General features: G+C 39.6%; 1 protein-coding gene across 1 annotated transcript; it reads left to right on the top strand.

Annotated features, from left to right (window-relative positions):
- Positions 1-1477: 1477 nt before the first annotated feature.
- On the top strand, positions 1478-2719 carry LOC124460607. Its single transcript, XM_047011799.1, has 3 exons — positions 1478-2045; positions 2103-2495; positions 2572-2719. Exons 1-3 carry the CDS (start codon positions 1753-1755, stop codon positions 2717-2719), a joined length of 834 nt encoding a protein of 277 aa, XP_046867755.1. The 5' UTR covers positions 1478-1752.
- The last annotated feature ends 14447 nt before the right edge of the window (positions 2720-17166 follow it).

Genomic DNA, 17166 nt, shown 5'->3' with positions numbered 1-17166 from the left:
TTTCATACTATACATATATGTGCATACATGTATATCTTACATTTATATTACATTATGCATGTTCGCTTATATTATAATATACAGTGAAACCTCGATATAACGAATCTGAGGGGGATCGCAAAATTATTCGTTTTATCTATTGATTCGCTATAGGTACTGAAATGTAAAACCTTAGTCCTTTCAAGGGACTTAACAAAAAATTCGTTATATTGGGTTTTTCGTTATAACGAAGTTCGTTATATCGAGGTTTCACTGTACTTTTTACCCTATAGGGACAAAATATAAATAATGGCAAAATATTTTTAAAGTTGCCATGTAAGAAAGTGAAGCATCAATTTTTCTGCGTGTAGCTGCGTAACAAAGCGACATAGTACTGCTTTCGTCAAAAGTCTGTGCGACACTAGCTGTTTTTTTACGCTTTGAACTTGTACTTCGTGCTCACATCGGCATGCACACAGACGGCCACACGAGCAATTGCCGAGCAAAAGTGCCTGCACGGGCTATGGGCAGTGCTGCCAACTTAGCCTTTTTCCGACTTGCAGGGGCATGCAAAAACAAAAAAACATATGGTGGCTACAAGCAGCTTCACACAAAAAAATAAAATTGTGTTCACATCGAATGTGCTTCCCAAAACTAAACAACAAGAAGCTGCCTTATGTTTGTACATTGCCACCCATTCTGCAATTTCACCAATTGATCACTTGAGTATATTGTGCGCCACAAAATTCGATGCAGATAAAATTAAAGTTCACAGAACGAAGTGCACGAATATAATAAAAAATGTTTTGGGACCATGTTTTCTGGAAGAATTAAAAACTGATATTGGTGATGCCCAATTCAGTCTATTGCTGGACGAAAGTACTGATGTCAGTGTTTGCAAGTCTCTTGGTAAGTTAAAAATAATTTTTATGAATTTATACGGATAAACCATACGATTCATCTTTTTAGGTATTGTAATTAATTAATTTAGTTCCCACCGGCAGTTAATGGTATCGACATTTTTGTCTCTTGTCCCACTTGAGGCAGGAGATTCCAAGACCATAGCTAACAGCCTCCGTCAAGAGATAAAAGGATTAGGACTTAATATTTTAAACTTGATTGGTATTGGTACAGACAACGCTAGCGTAATGGTTGGCTCAAACCAAAGCGTATATACTGAATTGAAGAAGGATGTACCGTCCTTAATATTAATCAAATGCGTATGCCATTCAGTTCAATTAGCAGTGAATTCGGCCTGTACAAAGTTTTTGCCTGAATCTTTGGAATATATTGTGTACGAAACCTTTAATTGGTTCTCGAAAAGTAGTAAACGCCAATCAGATTATCAAAAAATATATGAGTTGATTAATAGTGATAAAGTAAGTTAGAATATATGTTTTATGTGTTTGTGTGTGTTTGAGTACTCAATACATAGTTTGTTAAAATTTTTATGTCTTTTCAGATATAACTAATCTGTATTGTGTTTGTCCAGTCTTATTTGTCTTGTCTTACTTTGCAGTCTTATTTCTCTATTTTCTAACACTTTTTATCATATTTAAGGCACCTCTTAAAATTCCACAAGTCTGCGAAACACGATGGCTATCCATTGAATCTGCAGTTGCCAGAATTTTGCATCAGTGGACTGAACTTAAGCTACATTTCAGTCTTGCAGCAACAAAAGAAAAATGTTTTAAAGCGCAAAGCTTGCATAAATTCTATAGCGATGAAATTAATTTGTTATACTTAACGTTTTTAAAGCCAGTATTAAGCGAAATGCAGGCTATAAACAAAAATTTCCAGGCCACCAATTCAAATGCAAGCAAACTTTTAACTGATCTTGTATTTGGAATAAATTCTTTAAAATCAAAAATAATATCCCCTGAAGACATAGTTGACGTTCTGAATACTGATTTTAAAGGACATGTCAAGAGGGATCTACCTTTGGGTTATGCATTCGAAATGTTGCTCAAAAAAATAAAGGAAAATATTTCCGATGAAATAGAAATGGAAATTCGATTTAGGTGCACGGAATTTATAATTTCACTTATAGATGAGCTTAGAAAGAGGTAAGTAATTTTCTATAAATGTAATTAAATAGGCTAACCATTTTTTTCTTTTTTCAGATTACCAGAAAACTACCAAATATTAAAGCAAATCGACATTTTTTCTGTTGACAAAATATTGAACGCCAAAAAGGGCTCTGTTATTCAAATCCTAAACCTTTTCAAATTGCCTGTCACTCAGATTGAAGAGCTCATTCTGCAGTACAACACCATACATCTTTTGAAATGGGAAAATACCGATTGTACCTTGAAATTTTGGGCTGAAGCAAACAATTATGTGGATTCGGGAGGTAATCATCGATTTAAATCATTAGCTACTTTTGTCTTGAGCTTACTATCGCTACCGTGGTCAAACGCGGAAGTCGAACGAGTGTTTAGTCAGATGAACATTGTAAAATCAAAGCTGAGGAACTCAATGAACATAGACACACTTAATTCGATTTTACACATACGGTAATTAATAATTTTAACACAATACATATTCAAAATTTTGACGTCTTATTAAACGTAAATGTATATATATTTCCAGTTATGGATTGCGTAGATCAAATAAATGTTGCCACAACTTTGAAGTGCCTCCAAAGTATTTGAATTTAATTGGAACAAACAACTCCTATACTCTTGAGGAGAATATGGACTTTATTGAGCTTGATAATTGTCTATCAATTTTCAAATAAAAAAATATGTTACTAAAACAAAAAAATGGCCATTTTTATGGATGTTTTTGAATTTGATCTAGCCGTTTCTAGCAGGTTTACAAAGTTAATTTAGCATTTTTTAGCCCAGAAGAGTTGGCAGCACTGGCTATGGGCGCCTACCTCTGGCATAATTGCATGCAAAAAGAGGGCATTGGCCTCATTAGATAAATTAAGAGCATGGAGAGGCAAATGTAAATCAGAGCCCGGCACTCATATCCCCCGGGGGACGAACTTGTTCGGCACCTCGTATGCGTGTAACCGAACGGCTGCCGAAGTCCTCACACAAAGGATTTTAGTTCCCCTCAGCATTTCGACGTAAGCAGATCTATGTCGCTTTGTTGAGAGAACACACATGAAAAAATTGATCGCTGCTTTGTTTTCTCTATCTTTTTCTTGCATAAGATTATTTGCTGCACTCGTTTTCTTGATTTGAGGCAGAATTTGATGAAGTTTCATTTTGCGCAGTGTAAAGCAACATACGCATACAAGCTAGTGCACACATACAAATAAACTTTTTTAGCGCTCTCTTTGTGCCGGGCCCTGATGTAAATGCATGCATTAGCGTACATACACGCACGTCACACGTACACTATGAGTGAGTGACGGCAAGGGAGAATACCGGTGGCCAATGGGTCGCGATATGCCTACGTCACGCTCAGGAGAGCGAAAGCAGTTAGAATGCGAGCACCAAAAGAATTTCGTAAGCGAGTGAAAACAAAAGTGATGGCCAAGCAAGCCCGAAAGACGGGTGCGGGGGACGCTTGGTACCGAAACGAAACCAAGTGAGGGCTATGCTTGTGAATCGGGGAGTAGGGGGGAAAGCATAGATGCGAGAAGCAATAATGGTTTATGGATGTGTGAGGGGAATATGCAAGCCGAAGGAGGAGGGATGAGGCCATGGGGGAAGCCCTCTATCTAATGGATGCGAGATGCGTATGAAAGTGTATTTGCATGGGGAATTAAATAATGCAACATATTAAATTAATCAGGCTAATTATGTTTAAACGATAATTTAGTTAATACAATTAGTATATATGTATGTAAATAATAATATTGAGCAAATATGGGTGAAATTGGGTATGACGAGTGGATCAAAGGGAGCGACGGGCGACGGCAGCGCCACGCCCATTTCCGCCCCCGAAAATTAAACAAAACTGATTTTCTCGTAAACTAACAAAGCTAAACTCACCAAATTTAGTATGTATACTGGCTTAGTATGTGCGCAGAATATATATATTTTAATATGTTGCCACGCCCACTTCCGCCTTCATAATTTAGAAAAAACCGATTGGTTCTTGCAATTTTTGACCATCGCGATGAAATTTGGCAGACTAATAAATCTTTTCTATTTTTATTAAACTACCAAATTTGATTGAAATCGGACTAGAAACATGCAAAATATACGTATGAACGTATTTTGCTACGCGATCCATAAGGGCAGAATTGGCCGTTGGCTATTGGCGGCGCTAGAGTGCTCGTGTGTTTGTAGACTGAGCGAGATAGCATATGGTATGAGCATGTTAAAACAATGTAATAGACATACATTTGGTTTTCGAAATTTTAAGTATTTGTTTCACCTAATGCAAGGATGGCCACGTAGTGGCTCTTTTGGCTCCCGTGGCTCTTTACCGGCAGAGGCTGGGCAGAGAAAAAGGTCACTTTTGCGAGTCGACGCACACAAAAATTTGTGTGCCTCGAGTTTTATGACGGGTCATAAAACGACCTTTTTTGGGTCGAGCGAGCGATCGTCGTCGAACTTATGGGAAGAGGGACGGACAAGTCCCGAATTTTACGGGGAGGGGGGAAAAGGTCGAGCTCGCAACTTGTAGGCAGAGAGACGGACAAGTCCCGAATTTTACGGGAAGGTGGAAAAAGGTCGCGATCTCGAGCTCGCAACTTATGGGAAGAGAGACGGACAAGTCCCGAATTTTACGGGGAGGGGGAAAAAGGTCGCGATCTCGAGCTCGCAACTTGTGGGCAGAGAGACGGACAAGTCCCGAATTTTACGGGGAGGGGGAAAAAGGTCGCGATCTCGAGCTCGCAACTTGTGGGCAGAAGGAGTGAAGGACAAGTAAAATAAGGGTTGTTTTTGATGAGTGCTCGAGATCGCGACCTTTTTCCCCCTCCCCGTAAAATTCGGGACTTGTCCGTCCCTCTGCCCACAAGCTCGACGACGATCGCTCGCTCGACCCAAAAAAGGTCGTTTTATGACCCGTCATAAAACTCGAGGCACACAAATTTTTGTGTGCGTCGACTCGCAAAAGTGACCTTTTTCTCTGCCCAGCCTCTGCCGGTAAAGAGCCGGCTCCCAAGTTAAATTTCCGTGGCCACCCTTGACCTAATGTATGGTATACCCAAGTCGGCGAGTCGACTTACTTACTTCATTTTTAGTGTTTTCATTGTTTTGTTTAGGAGTTCTTCCATAATCACGTCGGCTATTATTGGTAAGGCTGGTGATCCCTTTTAATTGTATATACATGCATGTATGTATGTATATATTTTCTTTACATTAAAAGTATTTATTCCATTGAATGCAAAAACGTACTATTTCCATGAATGTAGATTTTAAAATGTTAGTGTGCTTTTTTTTTTGACCATTTTACTATAATTGTGTCAAGTGCCAATTCTTTTGGTATACAAGGTGAAGAGAAAAATAGACAAAAGAATCGATGATGATGATAAATAGGAGAGGATGTATGTCTTGAATAAAGTAATAAAAGACTCCGAGAAGATTTTAGGGAATAAGAGGTTGTAATCAGACCATAGGATCTTAAAAGGTTTATGCGAGGCAGTTAATAGAACAGCGATTAAGGGCTAAAGGTATAATCGGATGTCTACTTCGTCTACATGGTACTGACAGACTTACCTGAGTCAATCAGGCGAGTCTATTCTGCCATTTAATACCTTGTGCATTAAAATAATACCAAGCATAATTCTACGGTTAATTAAGGAGGGAAGGTTAATCAAATGAAGTAAGTAAGTCGTCTCGCCGACTTAGGTATACCATACACCAGGAAAGCAAATATTTCAACTTTATTAAACAAATGCATTTTCACATGCTTTTTACAAGCATATCTTAGTATCTCGCTCACTCAATCATACGAGCACCCTAGCGCCCCCACCAGCCAATGGCCAACTCCGGCCTTATGCGAAAACGTTTATATGCATAACTCGACTGTTTTTTGTCCGATTTTAATCAAATTTGGTATTTTGCTAGTATCAAATTTGAGTGTGCCAAATTTGATTGCATAAGGTAAAAAAATACGGGAGATAATCAAGTTTTTCAAATTACGGGGGCGGAAAAGGGCGTGGCAAAATCTTTATATAAACAAAATGTGTGCATTTACTAAGCGAATATACATACCAAATATGGTGTTTCTAGCTGGAATAGTTTTTGAGATAAACGCGTTTTTTAAATTGCGGGGGCGGAAAGGGGCGTGGCAAAAATTTGAAATAAACTTGATCACTCTACATACTACACGAGTCTACATACCAAATTTGGTGGCTCTAGCTCTTACAGTCTCCGAGATCTAGGTGTTCATACGGACAGACGGATCGACTCGGTTGTTGATTCTGATCAAGAATATATATACTTTGTGGGGTCGGAGATGCTTCCTTCTGCCTGTTACATACATTTTGGCGACTTTAATATACCATTTCACCCTATGGGTGTATGGTATAAAAACGTCAAGTACAATACGAAGGCAACAGCGTAGTTTACTACCACCGGGCCCTGATATCTTCTCGACGGCCCTGCCAACTTCAGTTAACTTAAGCGGCAACGTCAAATTAGTGAAAGTTAATTAAAACTATTTAAATTGCAAACTATTATATTATTCTTCAAGACGTACACTCGAGCGAAGAATTCCTGTAAAGTTGAACAACCGTAAAGGCACAACCCAGGCACATATGGTTCATATAGTTTTTGAAACAAAATGTTGAAACGAGGAAAATTAAAAGGCGAGCTCTTACCGTGGCTTGAAATATAAAATAAGAATGATTTACATACTTATAAAGAATTAAATACAAAACCAAAAAAGCGGAGATTCGTGGAAACTGGCACCTTTGCCGAAATTTGTATACCCTTTTAAATTTTTATACCCTTGCAAAAAGGGTATATTAATTTTGGTCAAAAGTGTGCAACGCATAGAAGGAAGCATCTCCGACCATATAAAGTATATATATTCTTGATCAGCACGACGAGACGAGTTCAAATAGCCATGTCCGTCCGTCCGTCCGTCCGTCTGGATCAACGCAAACTCCTCGTAGACCGTAAGAGCTACAGAGCTGAAATTTTGCATGTAGGCTTGTATATACTGCAGGCGTTGTATATCTCGGATTCAGCCGGATCGGATCACTATATCATATAGCTCCCATACAAATGGCAAAGTCACGAACTGTGACTTTTCTCAATAACTTCGTTATTTTCTTAGCTATTGTCGCGAAATTTAATATTGGTGAGTTAATTACAGATATAAACGACTATGCCAAGTTTGATCAAGATCGGGTGACTATATCATATAGCTCCCATAGGAACGATCTCTCGAAAACAGTGACTTTTGTCAGTAACTTCGTTACTTTTGACGCGATTGCTTTCAAATTAAACATTTGTTAGTTTAATATATCTGTTAATGACTGTGCCAAATTTGATAAAGATCGGGTTACTATATCATATAGCTCCCATAGGAACGATCGGTGGAAAACAGTGACTTTGATCAATATCTTCGTTATTTCCTATGCTAAGATTGTAGGCCGTTCTTTCGGACACATTAGCCCTTTTAGCTTAAACGTTTTTCCACTTTGATGGCTATAGGTAAGGAAAAACTTACCAAAAAAGTTGCAAGGGTATACAAACTTTGACGCGGTCGAAGTTAGCTCCGGCCCTCTGGTTTTATTTTTCCATCGTCGAAAAGTGTATACATTTTGTTCAGTTTGGTATGAAATGGGACTTTTCAGCTCATAGTGTTTATAAGAAATGCCTGTACCCTTCTTAGGAAGTGTATAAAAATTTCAAGTTGTGTGCGTTAAAAGGCATCCTCCCGTCTATCATTCTGTGTACTTACGAAACGCGGGGGCGTTGGGGCACGTACGTGTGACGCAACAATTTGTATATAAAAAGGGTTGTTAGATTTTAAATTGCTACTGCTGGTGCTGGTACTAGACTTCAGTTTGCGCGTCGGCCTATTATAAGCATTAGAGCTCAGATATGGGTGCACATTAAGATAAGGCACTTACGCTACGTTTACACTGAGATGTAGTCGATCTAGGTAGTGGAAAGAGGCGCAGTCACACTCCCAGTTACCTACGCAAAAGTTAATTTATGCGGGCATCGTTCCACAAGTGAGTCTGCCTTGTTGAAATTTTAATTAAAGGGAAAATATTTAAAGGATGCAGCGGCAAAAAAAGAGGTAATTCTGAATAGAGTTTGAAGCAGGGGTTGAAGCTGACGGGGAGTTTAGTGACCGGTAGCCGTGTGTCAGCGGGTGCGCTACCCGCATTACGGTAGAAGCTTTTTGAACTTTAGCTCTAAGCCTGTCATTTAAAACACTTTGAAAGTACTTGACTTTCGCACTGACTTTTGCCTAATTCCTAATGATGCAAAACTTACATTCACTGGTGAATTTTACTCAAAGAAACACTACCTGGTGTCACACATTTTACACACATGTTCACATACATATGTAGGGATATGCATTGTACACACATTGCACATATGTGTCTCATTATACCATGCACCAATGATCTGAAGCGGTATAATAAAGTCGCCAAAATGTGTATAACATATGTACATGCATTTTCAATAAAGCTAAGCAAATAATTGATAAAACCAGAGGGCCGGGGCTTACTTCGACCGCGTCAAAGTTTGTATACCCTTGCAAGTTTTTTGCTACTCTTTCCTTAGCTATAGCCGCCAAAGTGAAAAAAGTTCTATCTAAAAAGTCTATTGTTTAAGAAAGAACGGCAATCTTAGCATAGGAAAAACGAAGTTATTGATCAAAGTCGCTTTCTATCACCGATTGTTCCTATGGGAGCTATATGATTTAGTCATTAAATCTTGATCAAATTAGGCACAGTCATTAACAGATATATAATACAAATTTTTAATTTAAAAGCAATCGCGTCAAAAGTAACGAAGTTATTGACAAAAGTCACTGTTTTTAACCGATCGTTCCTATGGGAGCTATAGTCACTCGATCTTGGTCAAATTTGGCACTGTCGTTAATAGATGTAATGAACTAACCAATATTATATTTCACCACAATACCTTAGAAAAAAAATATTGAGAAGTCACTGCTCATGACTTTGCCGTTTGTATGAGCGCTATATAATATAGTGGTCTTATCCGGCTGTAGCAGTGATATACAACCTGTGCAGTATATCCAAGCCTACATGCAAAATTTCAGCTTTGTAGCTTTTACGGTCTAGGAGGAGTTTGCGCTGATCCAGACAGACAGACGAAAATGGCTATTTGAACTCGTCTCGTCGTGCTGATGAAAAATGTATATACTTTATGAGGTCGGGAATGCTTCCTTTTATGCGTTGCACACTTCTGACCAACATTAATATACCTTTTTTACAAGGGTATTGAATAGGGATTCCCGGAGAGAAGGAAAATAACCCAATCTTCGTTCGTTGAATTCAAATTATGAACTGATTTTATTTACAAAAGTACGGAGTTTATATAGGAAATCTTAAGCTCTAGGAGGTAACAATTGTTCTTAAGGAGATCTTATTCTAGTACGACTCACACCCACGTATTCGAGGGTTGAAAAATTATTATTATTTTAGGCACGGCGTCGGCCACTTGACATCCTGCCGTTGTGATCGTTTGGGTTAGTTTACAATTACAAGTGTTTTTCCCACAACGCGTGTGGCTGATTGTATTTGTAGTCATATGCTAGGTTAGTTGTTTGTGCCAAAGTACAGTTGTATTATATTTTCTTTAGTGCATCTGATTTGGTGAAGCCGCTTCAGATGAACACGATGTTTATTCTTAAACATTCTGCGAGGGGCCGCTAAATGGGGCGTTTTGGAATTTATTTTTATAGTATGTAGTTAGTTTTTGATTTAAGCGGCCTTTTTTATTGTTAGAAAACCATGCTTTGCCTCCGCTCGCCTCTCCTTAAACTCGTTCGAACTCCGCTCGCCTCTCCGATCTGCTCCTGCGGCCACCCGGCACCATCCTTTTCGTCTCTGCAACTATGTTGTTGCTCTGCTGCTAACGTGCTGCCTCTTTGCAACTATTTCATTGCTTTTCTGCTGTCCTTTGTTGCCTAATTGCAACTGTTTCATTGCTCTGCTGCTGATCTTTGTTGCCTACTTGCAACTACATACAGCGTTTGCAACGATATTAGTGTACATACACACTCAATATTTCTGTTATACTTTCGATATTACGGCTTCGAAAACGTCAAACACTAAAACACTCCGACTGCTGAAATTACTACAGTCGCTCCACTAGCCAAACTGCCTTTAAGATCGGTTAAAACTCTCCCGCCGCTGAAGATACTACAGTTGCTCCACTAGCCAAACTGCCTTTAAATTCAGACGCACGCATTTTTATACCCTTGCAAAAAGGGTATATTAATTTTGGTCAGAAGTGTGCAACGCATAGAAGGAAGCATCTCCGACCATATAAAGTATATATATTCTTGATCAGCACGACGAGACGAGTTCAAATAGCCATGTCCGTCCGTCCGTCCGTTAACTTCGTTATTTCCTAAGCCGTTCTTTCGCAAGCATTAGACCTTTTACATAAAAAACTTGCAAGGGTATACAAACTTTGACGCGGTCAAAGTTAGCCCCGGCCCTCTGGTTTATTTATTAAGCAATAATATTTTGCTTTAATTTTATACTCTGTCTTTTACCACTGGTGGGGGAAAACAAGAGTTATTTATTTTGCTACCTTTAGCTGGTCTTAGCATTTACACTTGCATAAGATCTCAAATTCTGAGTCTCTTACCACTGGTGGGGGAAAACTACAGAGTTCTTTCTTATCGAAGGACCAAACATGATCCATCCGGCTCGAAGGACCAAAATGATAGGGATTCCCGGAGAGAAGGAAAATAACCCAATCTTCATTCATTGAATTCAAATTATGAACTGATTTTATTTACAAAAGTACGGAGTTTATATAGGAAATCTTAGGCTCTAGGAGGTAACAATTGTTCTTAAGGAGATCTTATTCTAGTACGACTCACACCCACGTATTCGGTGGTTGAAAAATTATTATTATTTTAGGCACGGCGTCGGCCACTTGACATCCTGCCGTTGTGATCGTTTGGTTTAGTTTACAATTACAAGTGTTTTTCCCACAACGCGTGTGGCTGATTGTAATTCTAGTCATATGCTAGGTTAGTTGTTTGTGCCAAAGTACAGTTGTATTATATTTTGTTTAGTGCATCTGATTTGGTGAAGCCGCTTCAGATGAACACGATGTTTATTCTTAAACAGGTATAAAGAAACGGAATTGCAATACTCTTAGTTTTTGTAAAACAAAATGCCCAGCAATTTATTATGATAGAAATTATGAATTTTGTTGGGACTTAACCCGGCGTTTCAACAATTTATCCTTATCAAAGACGTTGAGTAGATGTAGTTCAACGGGGAAGGGAAAGAAAGGAATATCTTACAGTCCTGCTAACCAAACTGCGCATATGTACGTGCATTATTTTCCATTCAGAGCTGAGTGTTTCGACGAAACTCTTGCATCCTCTTATTAAACACAAGCACCAGCAAACGGCCGAGACGAATCCACTGTTAAATCAATTTGCCAGCTAGAAAATGGGGAGATGGAAAACTCCATCCAAGCCCCAACTCCACTTTCAATACGTACCTACCCATAATCATTTACATTTTCGTTCGTCCTTTTCCAAAACGATTAAGCGTGGTGGAACATTTGCGTTTGACTTACTCGCAAACATAGTTTGACACACAAAATTAATGAACACTTAAGCGCACGCATAACACATTTATTTTCGGTACGTGTATTCGAGTTTGTATTTGAGAACGCGTGGATGTTTGTCTGTGTGTGTGCTGTTCTGGTGCCACTTCAACGAAAACGACATCGCGCTTTTCAGCAACCGGTGAACAAAACTTAAACGTCTTTGGCAGATGAATTTCCGTGTGTCTATATGACAAGAACTGAACAGAGAAAACTTATACTCTGGCCACATTTTGTCAGCTGCTTAAATAATTAATGGGGTGCCATATAAATTATTAGCTCCAGAGATAAGAAACCATAAAAAACTTACAGAACTTCTAAGCTGGTCAAGATTGGACTACTGATTACTTTTGATTTAATAATTTCAAATAATAATAAGAAATTTAAGATGAAGTAAACAATAAATTCGAATCTGGCGGCAATTTTTGAGGCACAAAATTTTAGAAATCGTACGAGTACTCGCACGTTCTTAGGTTGCCACTGCAGGGGAACATCCAACACCAATGAAGCAACAGCAACAGAACACATGGAGAGCCAATGCTTTTTTGATGGCAATTTTCCCCGAACCGCGTTACAACATCGTTTTATCAACTGATAGGGAGAAACAAGCAGTCACATTGCTAGTGTAGAATGAAAACAGAAGACGAAAGAATTAGCAATTCGGAGTTCTCTATCCTTACACCGGATCAAGAAAACTCAGAAATTGAAGCTTCGCATCTTTGAGTGGATGCTGTTCCAGTTAGACGCAAAGCGTGATTTTACTTCCGATTAAATTATTTGTTTTCTTCTTGTTGCCCTCTTGTTCTCGAATGAAAAATGTGAAGAAATGAGTCCTTGAAGAAACTCCAATTGGTACAATAGCTAAGGTAGTTTTAGCTGTTCCTGCAACACAGGCTGAAATTTATAATGTCACTCATAAGAGGCAATTTAGGTTGTATTGCGTTAGACCTCGATTTCATTGATAACAACCAACTAAACAAAGCAACAACGGGACTCAAAATATTAAAAAAAAAAATATCAAAGAAGCTAACTTCGGCTATGCCGAAGTTTATATACCCTTGCAGTATACTTGGCAATAATATTTTTCCTTTTTGAAATTTCTTTCCCTGTAACTCAATTCATCAATACACAAACAAAATATTATTTCTCTTTTTACCACAAGTTTTTCTTCTTCCATCATTTTCTAAGCAAAGCACGGCACGCATACACATACAGTTCATGTAGCGTTGCGTCTGTGTGTGTATGCGTGTGCTCTGTTGATTTGATGATGGCAGTAGTAGGCAGCAAGCAGCGCTGCCGGCAGCGTTTGAACCGATTTATATTGACTGTAACTTGTGTTCTATTTATCGGATCAGATTCAAATTTTGGGATCTGAGATTTTATATCTATTACTATCATATTGGTAAATTTCATGGGGATACTCCAATTTTTGCAAAAATGTTTCTTCTAGAGCTATATGATATAGTGGTCCGATCCCAAAGATTTTCATACTTTATCTCACCCGGGTAAAAAAAGCTCCCAAAAAAAATTTCATCCCGATAGCTCTTAAGATGGCTGAGTAAAACGCGTACGCACCGACGGACAGACGGTCAGACGGACAGACGGACATGGCTATATCGACTTAGCTTCTCATGCTGATCAAGAATATATATACTTTATGGGGTCGGAAACGTCTCCTTCTGTGCGTTACAAACATCTGACCAATTTTATAATACCCTCTGCAAGGGTATAAAAAAGTGCGTCTAACGGTTAGACACGATAGAAGTGAAACCTTCCGTAAAACAAACTGAGAGAGAATGAGACGAAAGCAGCATTAGTAGCGGGATAATTATAGGTTCATTATAATATTGCTTTAAAGGTCATATTTTATTTTCTTCATTTTATTATTATTCATCCTCAATGTTTTCAATTTCAACAAATGATACGAGTGGCTTATGATAGCTAAAATATGATACAAATGCTTTGGTTTCGATGTTGTCAACATATCTTTGAAATACCGCGTCAATTGTTGTTTTTGATCGTGTTGTTGATTCAGTGCGATTGTTACACATTTTTAAACTGAATGTTGTATTGAGAAAGTCAATTAAACGAACTGCTGTGTCCAATGCAAAATTTACGTTAAAATCGCCACTTAAAATCATTGGAACTTTATCGTAATCTTTTCTAAGTATCCGCGATACTTCTGGTGTATACTTTATTAAATTTTCATTAATGAATTCCGTGATGCTATTTATTGATTGATTCGGTGAAATATAAATTGCCACAATTAAAACTGTTTTTCCATTGCTCAATCTGGTTTTGCATGCACATATTTCTCCCACTTTAGAGAGCTGAACAGACAGTGATTCTAGTTGCTGTGCATTCATTCATTATATATTTTGTGATACATTTTTATTTACTTTTTATACCCTTGCAGAGGGTATTGTAAAATTGGTCAGATGTTCGTAACGCACAGAAGGAGGCGTTTACGACCTGAGAAGCTGAGTTGATATAGCCATGTCCATCTGTCCGTCCGTCTGTGCGTATGCGTTTTACTCAGCCGTCTTAAGAGCTATCGGGATGAAATCTTTTTTTGGGGTTTTTTATTACCCGGGTAAGATAAAGTATGAAAATCCTTAGGATCGGACCACTATATCATATAGCTCTAGAACAAAAAATTTTGCGGACATGGCTATATCAACTCAGCTTCTCATGCTGATCAAGAATTTATATACTTTATGGGGTCGTAAACGCCTCCTTCTGTGCGTTACGAACATCTGACCAATTTTACAATACCCTCTGCAAGGGTATAAAAAGTAAATAAAAATGTATCACAAAAAAATATACATATAAATATATAAAAAGCATTATGAATAAAAACCCGGTGCTCGCTTGGCAATCGGGCGGCCGGGGTTCGACTCCCAGCTTGGTCGAAGTTTTTCATAATGCTTTTTTTATTCATAATGCTTTTAATATATTTGCATCTCATTCTCTCGCAGGCTAAATACTATAAGATCTATATGTGTCTCTTTTTAGTGTCGCTTTTTCGTTTCATCGAGTCTCAAATCACTCCCAACGATTCTAAAGAAGTTTTCACTTCAAAAAAAATGTATTTTCTGATTAGATTTTACATTTATAACTTAATATACAGCACAAAATTATTCATTTACTTGGACGTTTCCGAGGCCGTAACACTTTTATTTTGAGAAACCGAAACCGAAACCGGTTCACCAGACTACACCAAAACTAATTTATATTGATTATAAAGTCAGAGTTGACTCTCTTTATGCGTTGCACACTGACAAATATACCCTTTTTGCAACGACAGAATAACAACTTACAAGTGCGGTGCTGTTTTCGTTTGCTCCGCCGAAAAAGTTCGCAGAATCGATTCCTACGATCCTGCAAAAAGGAACAGACCATTTAGGAGGCGCCTAGCAGTGTTTTGGTCACATACCTCTGCCAGATTGCACTGGATTCCGCCGTGCTTTGGGCCCCGGGACTGGATTTGGTTGGTCACCTGGATTTTGAGTGGAGGGAGAGGGGAGGCTGCCCCGCTGCCTTTCTCCATACTCGCCCCCTATTCTCTTGCTGTGTGAGTGTGGAATTCATCTTAATTTCTCCAGGTCAACACGTTACTTGTTGTTGCAGCTTGCAAGACTCTGCTTCTTCTTCTCCACTGGGCCACCCAAGCAGCTGATCAACACCAGTGTTGGACAGCGCTATAGCCCAGGAGGGCGCAGTCGACAGGTGGCGCTTAGGAGATCTCGTAACAAACGTTACGTTATTCCGTTCCCGCCTTTTATTTCCTCAAATTTAAATTCAAAAAATACGAATAGAGAGATGTAGCAAAGAAAACCCGGCTTTGCCCAAATATTGGGCAATAACGAAGGCCATGGAGTATGGCAAGACGAGGCACATATCGGCGACACCACACACCCGTGTACTGGTGGTCTACGAAATCGCCGCAGCTAGAAGAGACTGCCACATAGCGCGTCGCCAATATTCTCGGTCAGGAGGCAGCGATAATGCGGATACATTATGAGGCAGCAGTATAAGGCTAAGAGAAAAATACTCAAAAGAGCAATCAAAGACAGCAAGCGTACGCTATTTCTCGAACTTTGTGACACGGCCGACACAGATCCTTGGGGGAAAGGCATATAATACAATTGTAAAAAAGCTTCACAGGCACAAGCAGCAAGCTCCGACAGACTCCGAGAAACTCGGCCGCATCGTATCTAGACTTTTCCCGGCAGTGCATGACCCAGCAGAAACGCAAGATCCATCGGCGACACCAGCAGAATATGATGTAGAGATTACGGTGAGAGAGGTAACTGATGTTGCAAGGAAAATCGCAGACGACAAAGCGCCAGGCCCAGATGGAATACCAAGCCGCGCCACTAAGCTAGCGGTGTCCCTGCAGCCCGAGGCGTTCGTAGAACTCTTTAACCTATGCATGAGGTCAGGCATATTCCCAAGCAGATGGAAAATCCAGAAACTGGTCCTTATTCCCAAGCCTGATAAGCCACCAGATGATCCCTCAGCATATAGGCCCATTTGCCTGCTAGACACTCTAGGCAAAGTGTTTGAAAGAGTCATCTGCAGCAGACTGGAAGTGGCCATAAGAGAGGTAGGGGACTTGGCTCCGCTTCAATTCGGGTTTCGCAGAGCACGCTCGACTGTCGATGCCATAAAAACAGTTGTGGACATAGCGGCAAATGCAATTGAAAGCACAAGATGGAAAGGCGGAGACAAGGAATATTGCCTGATAGTCACACTTGACGTCAAAAATGCTTTTAATTCTGCCCGCTGGAATAAAATTCTAGCTGCATTGGAAGGCTTTGGAGTGTCCATGTACCTAACACGTATCATACGTGGCTATCTCAGCAACCGGACTCTCCTGTATAGTACCGATGACGGGCTTAGAACGCATCACATCTCAGCAGGAGTCCCTCAGGGCTCTGTATTATGGCTGACATTATGGAATGTAATGTATGACGGCATTCTTCGTTTGACGCTATTGGCAGGATGCACGATGGTGGGCTTCGCCGACGACATTGCACTGGTGGTAGTGGCGAAGCATCTGAGCCTGGTAGAAACTAACTGCAATGAGGCAGTGTTGATGGTCAGAAGTTGGCTGGACAGAATGGGGTTGGAGCTGGCGGCACAAAAAACGGAGGCAGTGCTAGTCAGTAGCAGAAAAAAGGTGGAGACAGCATCAATCAAAATTGCGGATGAAACGGTTCCGTCTAAGCGAGCACTGCGTTACCTTGGAGTAATAATTGATACCAGGCTAAGTTTCAGGGAACATTTGGCGATGACTAACACAAAGGCTGCAGGCACTTGCAGGGCACTTTCGCGTATCATGCTCAACTCCAGGGGCCCCAAACAATGGAGAAGGCAGCTCCTCATGACGGTTCTTAAATCCGTTATCTTATATGCCGCGCCCATATGGGCCAGAGCAGCAGTAACACCTAGCTACACCAGAGGATTGGCAGCGACA

This window comes from Drosophila willistoni (genome assembly GCF_018902025.1).
Source record: "Drosophila willistoni isolate 14030-0811.24 chromosome XR unlocalized genomic scaffold, UCI_dwil_1.1 Seg106, whole genome shotgun sequence".
NCBI lineage: Eukaryota > Metazoa > Arthropoda > Insecta > Diptera > Drosophilidae > Drosophila > Drosophila willistoni.
This window is presented reverse-complemented; position numbering and strand designations above follow the sequence as displayed.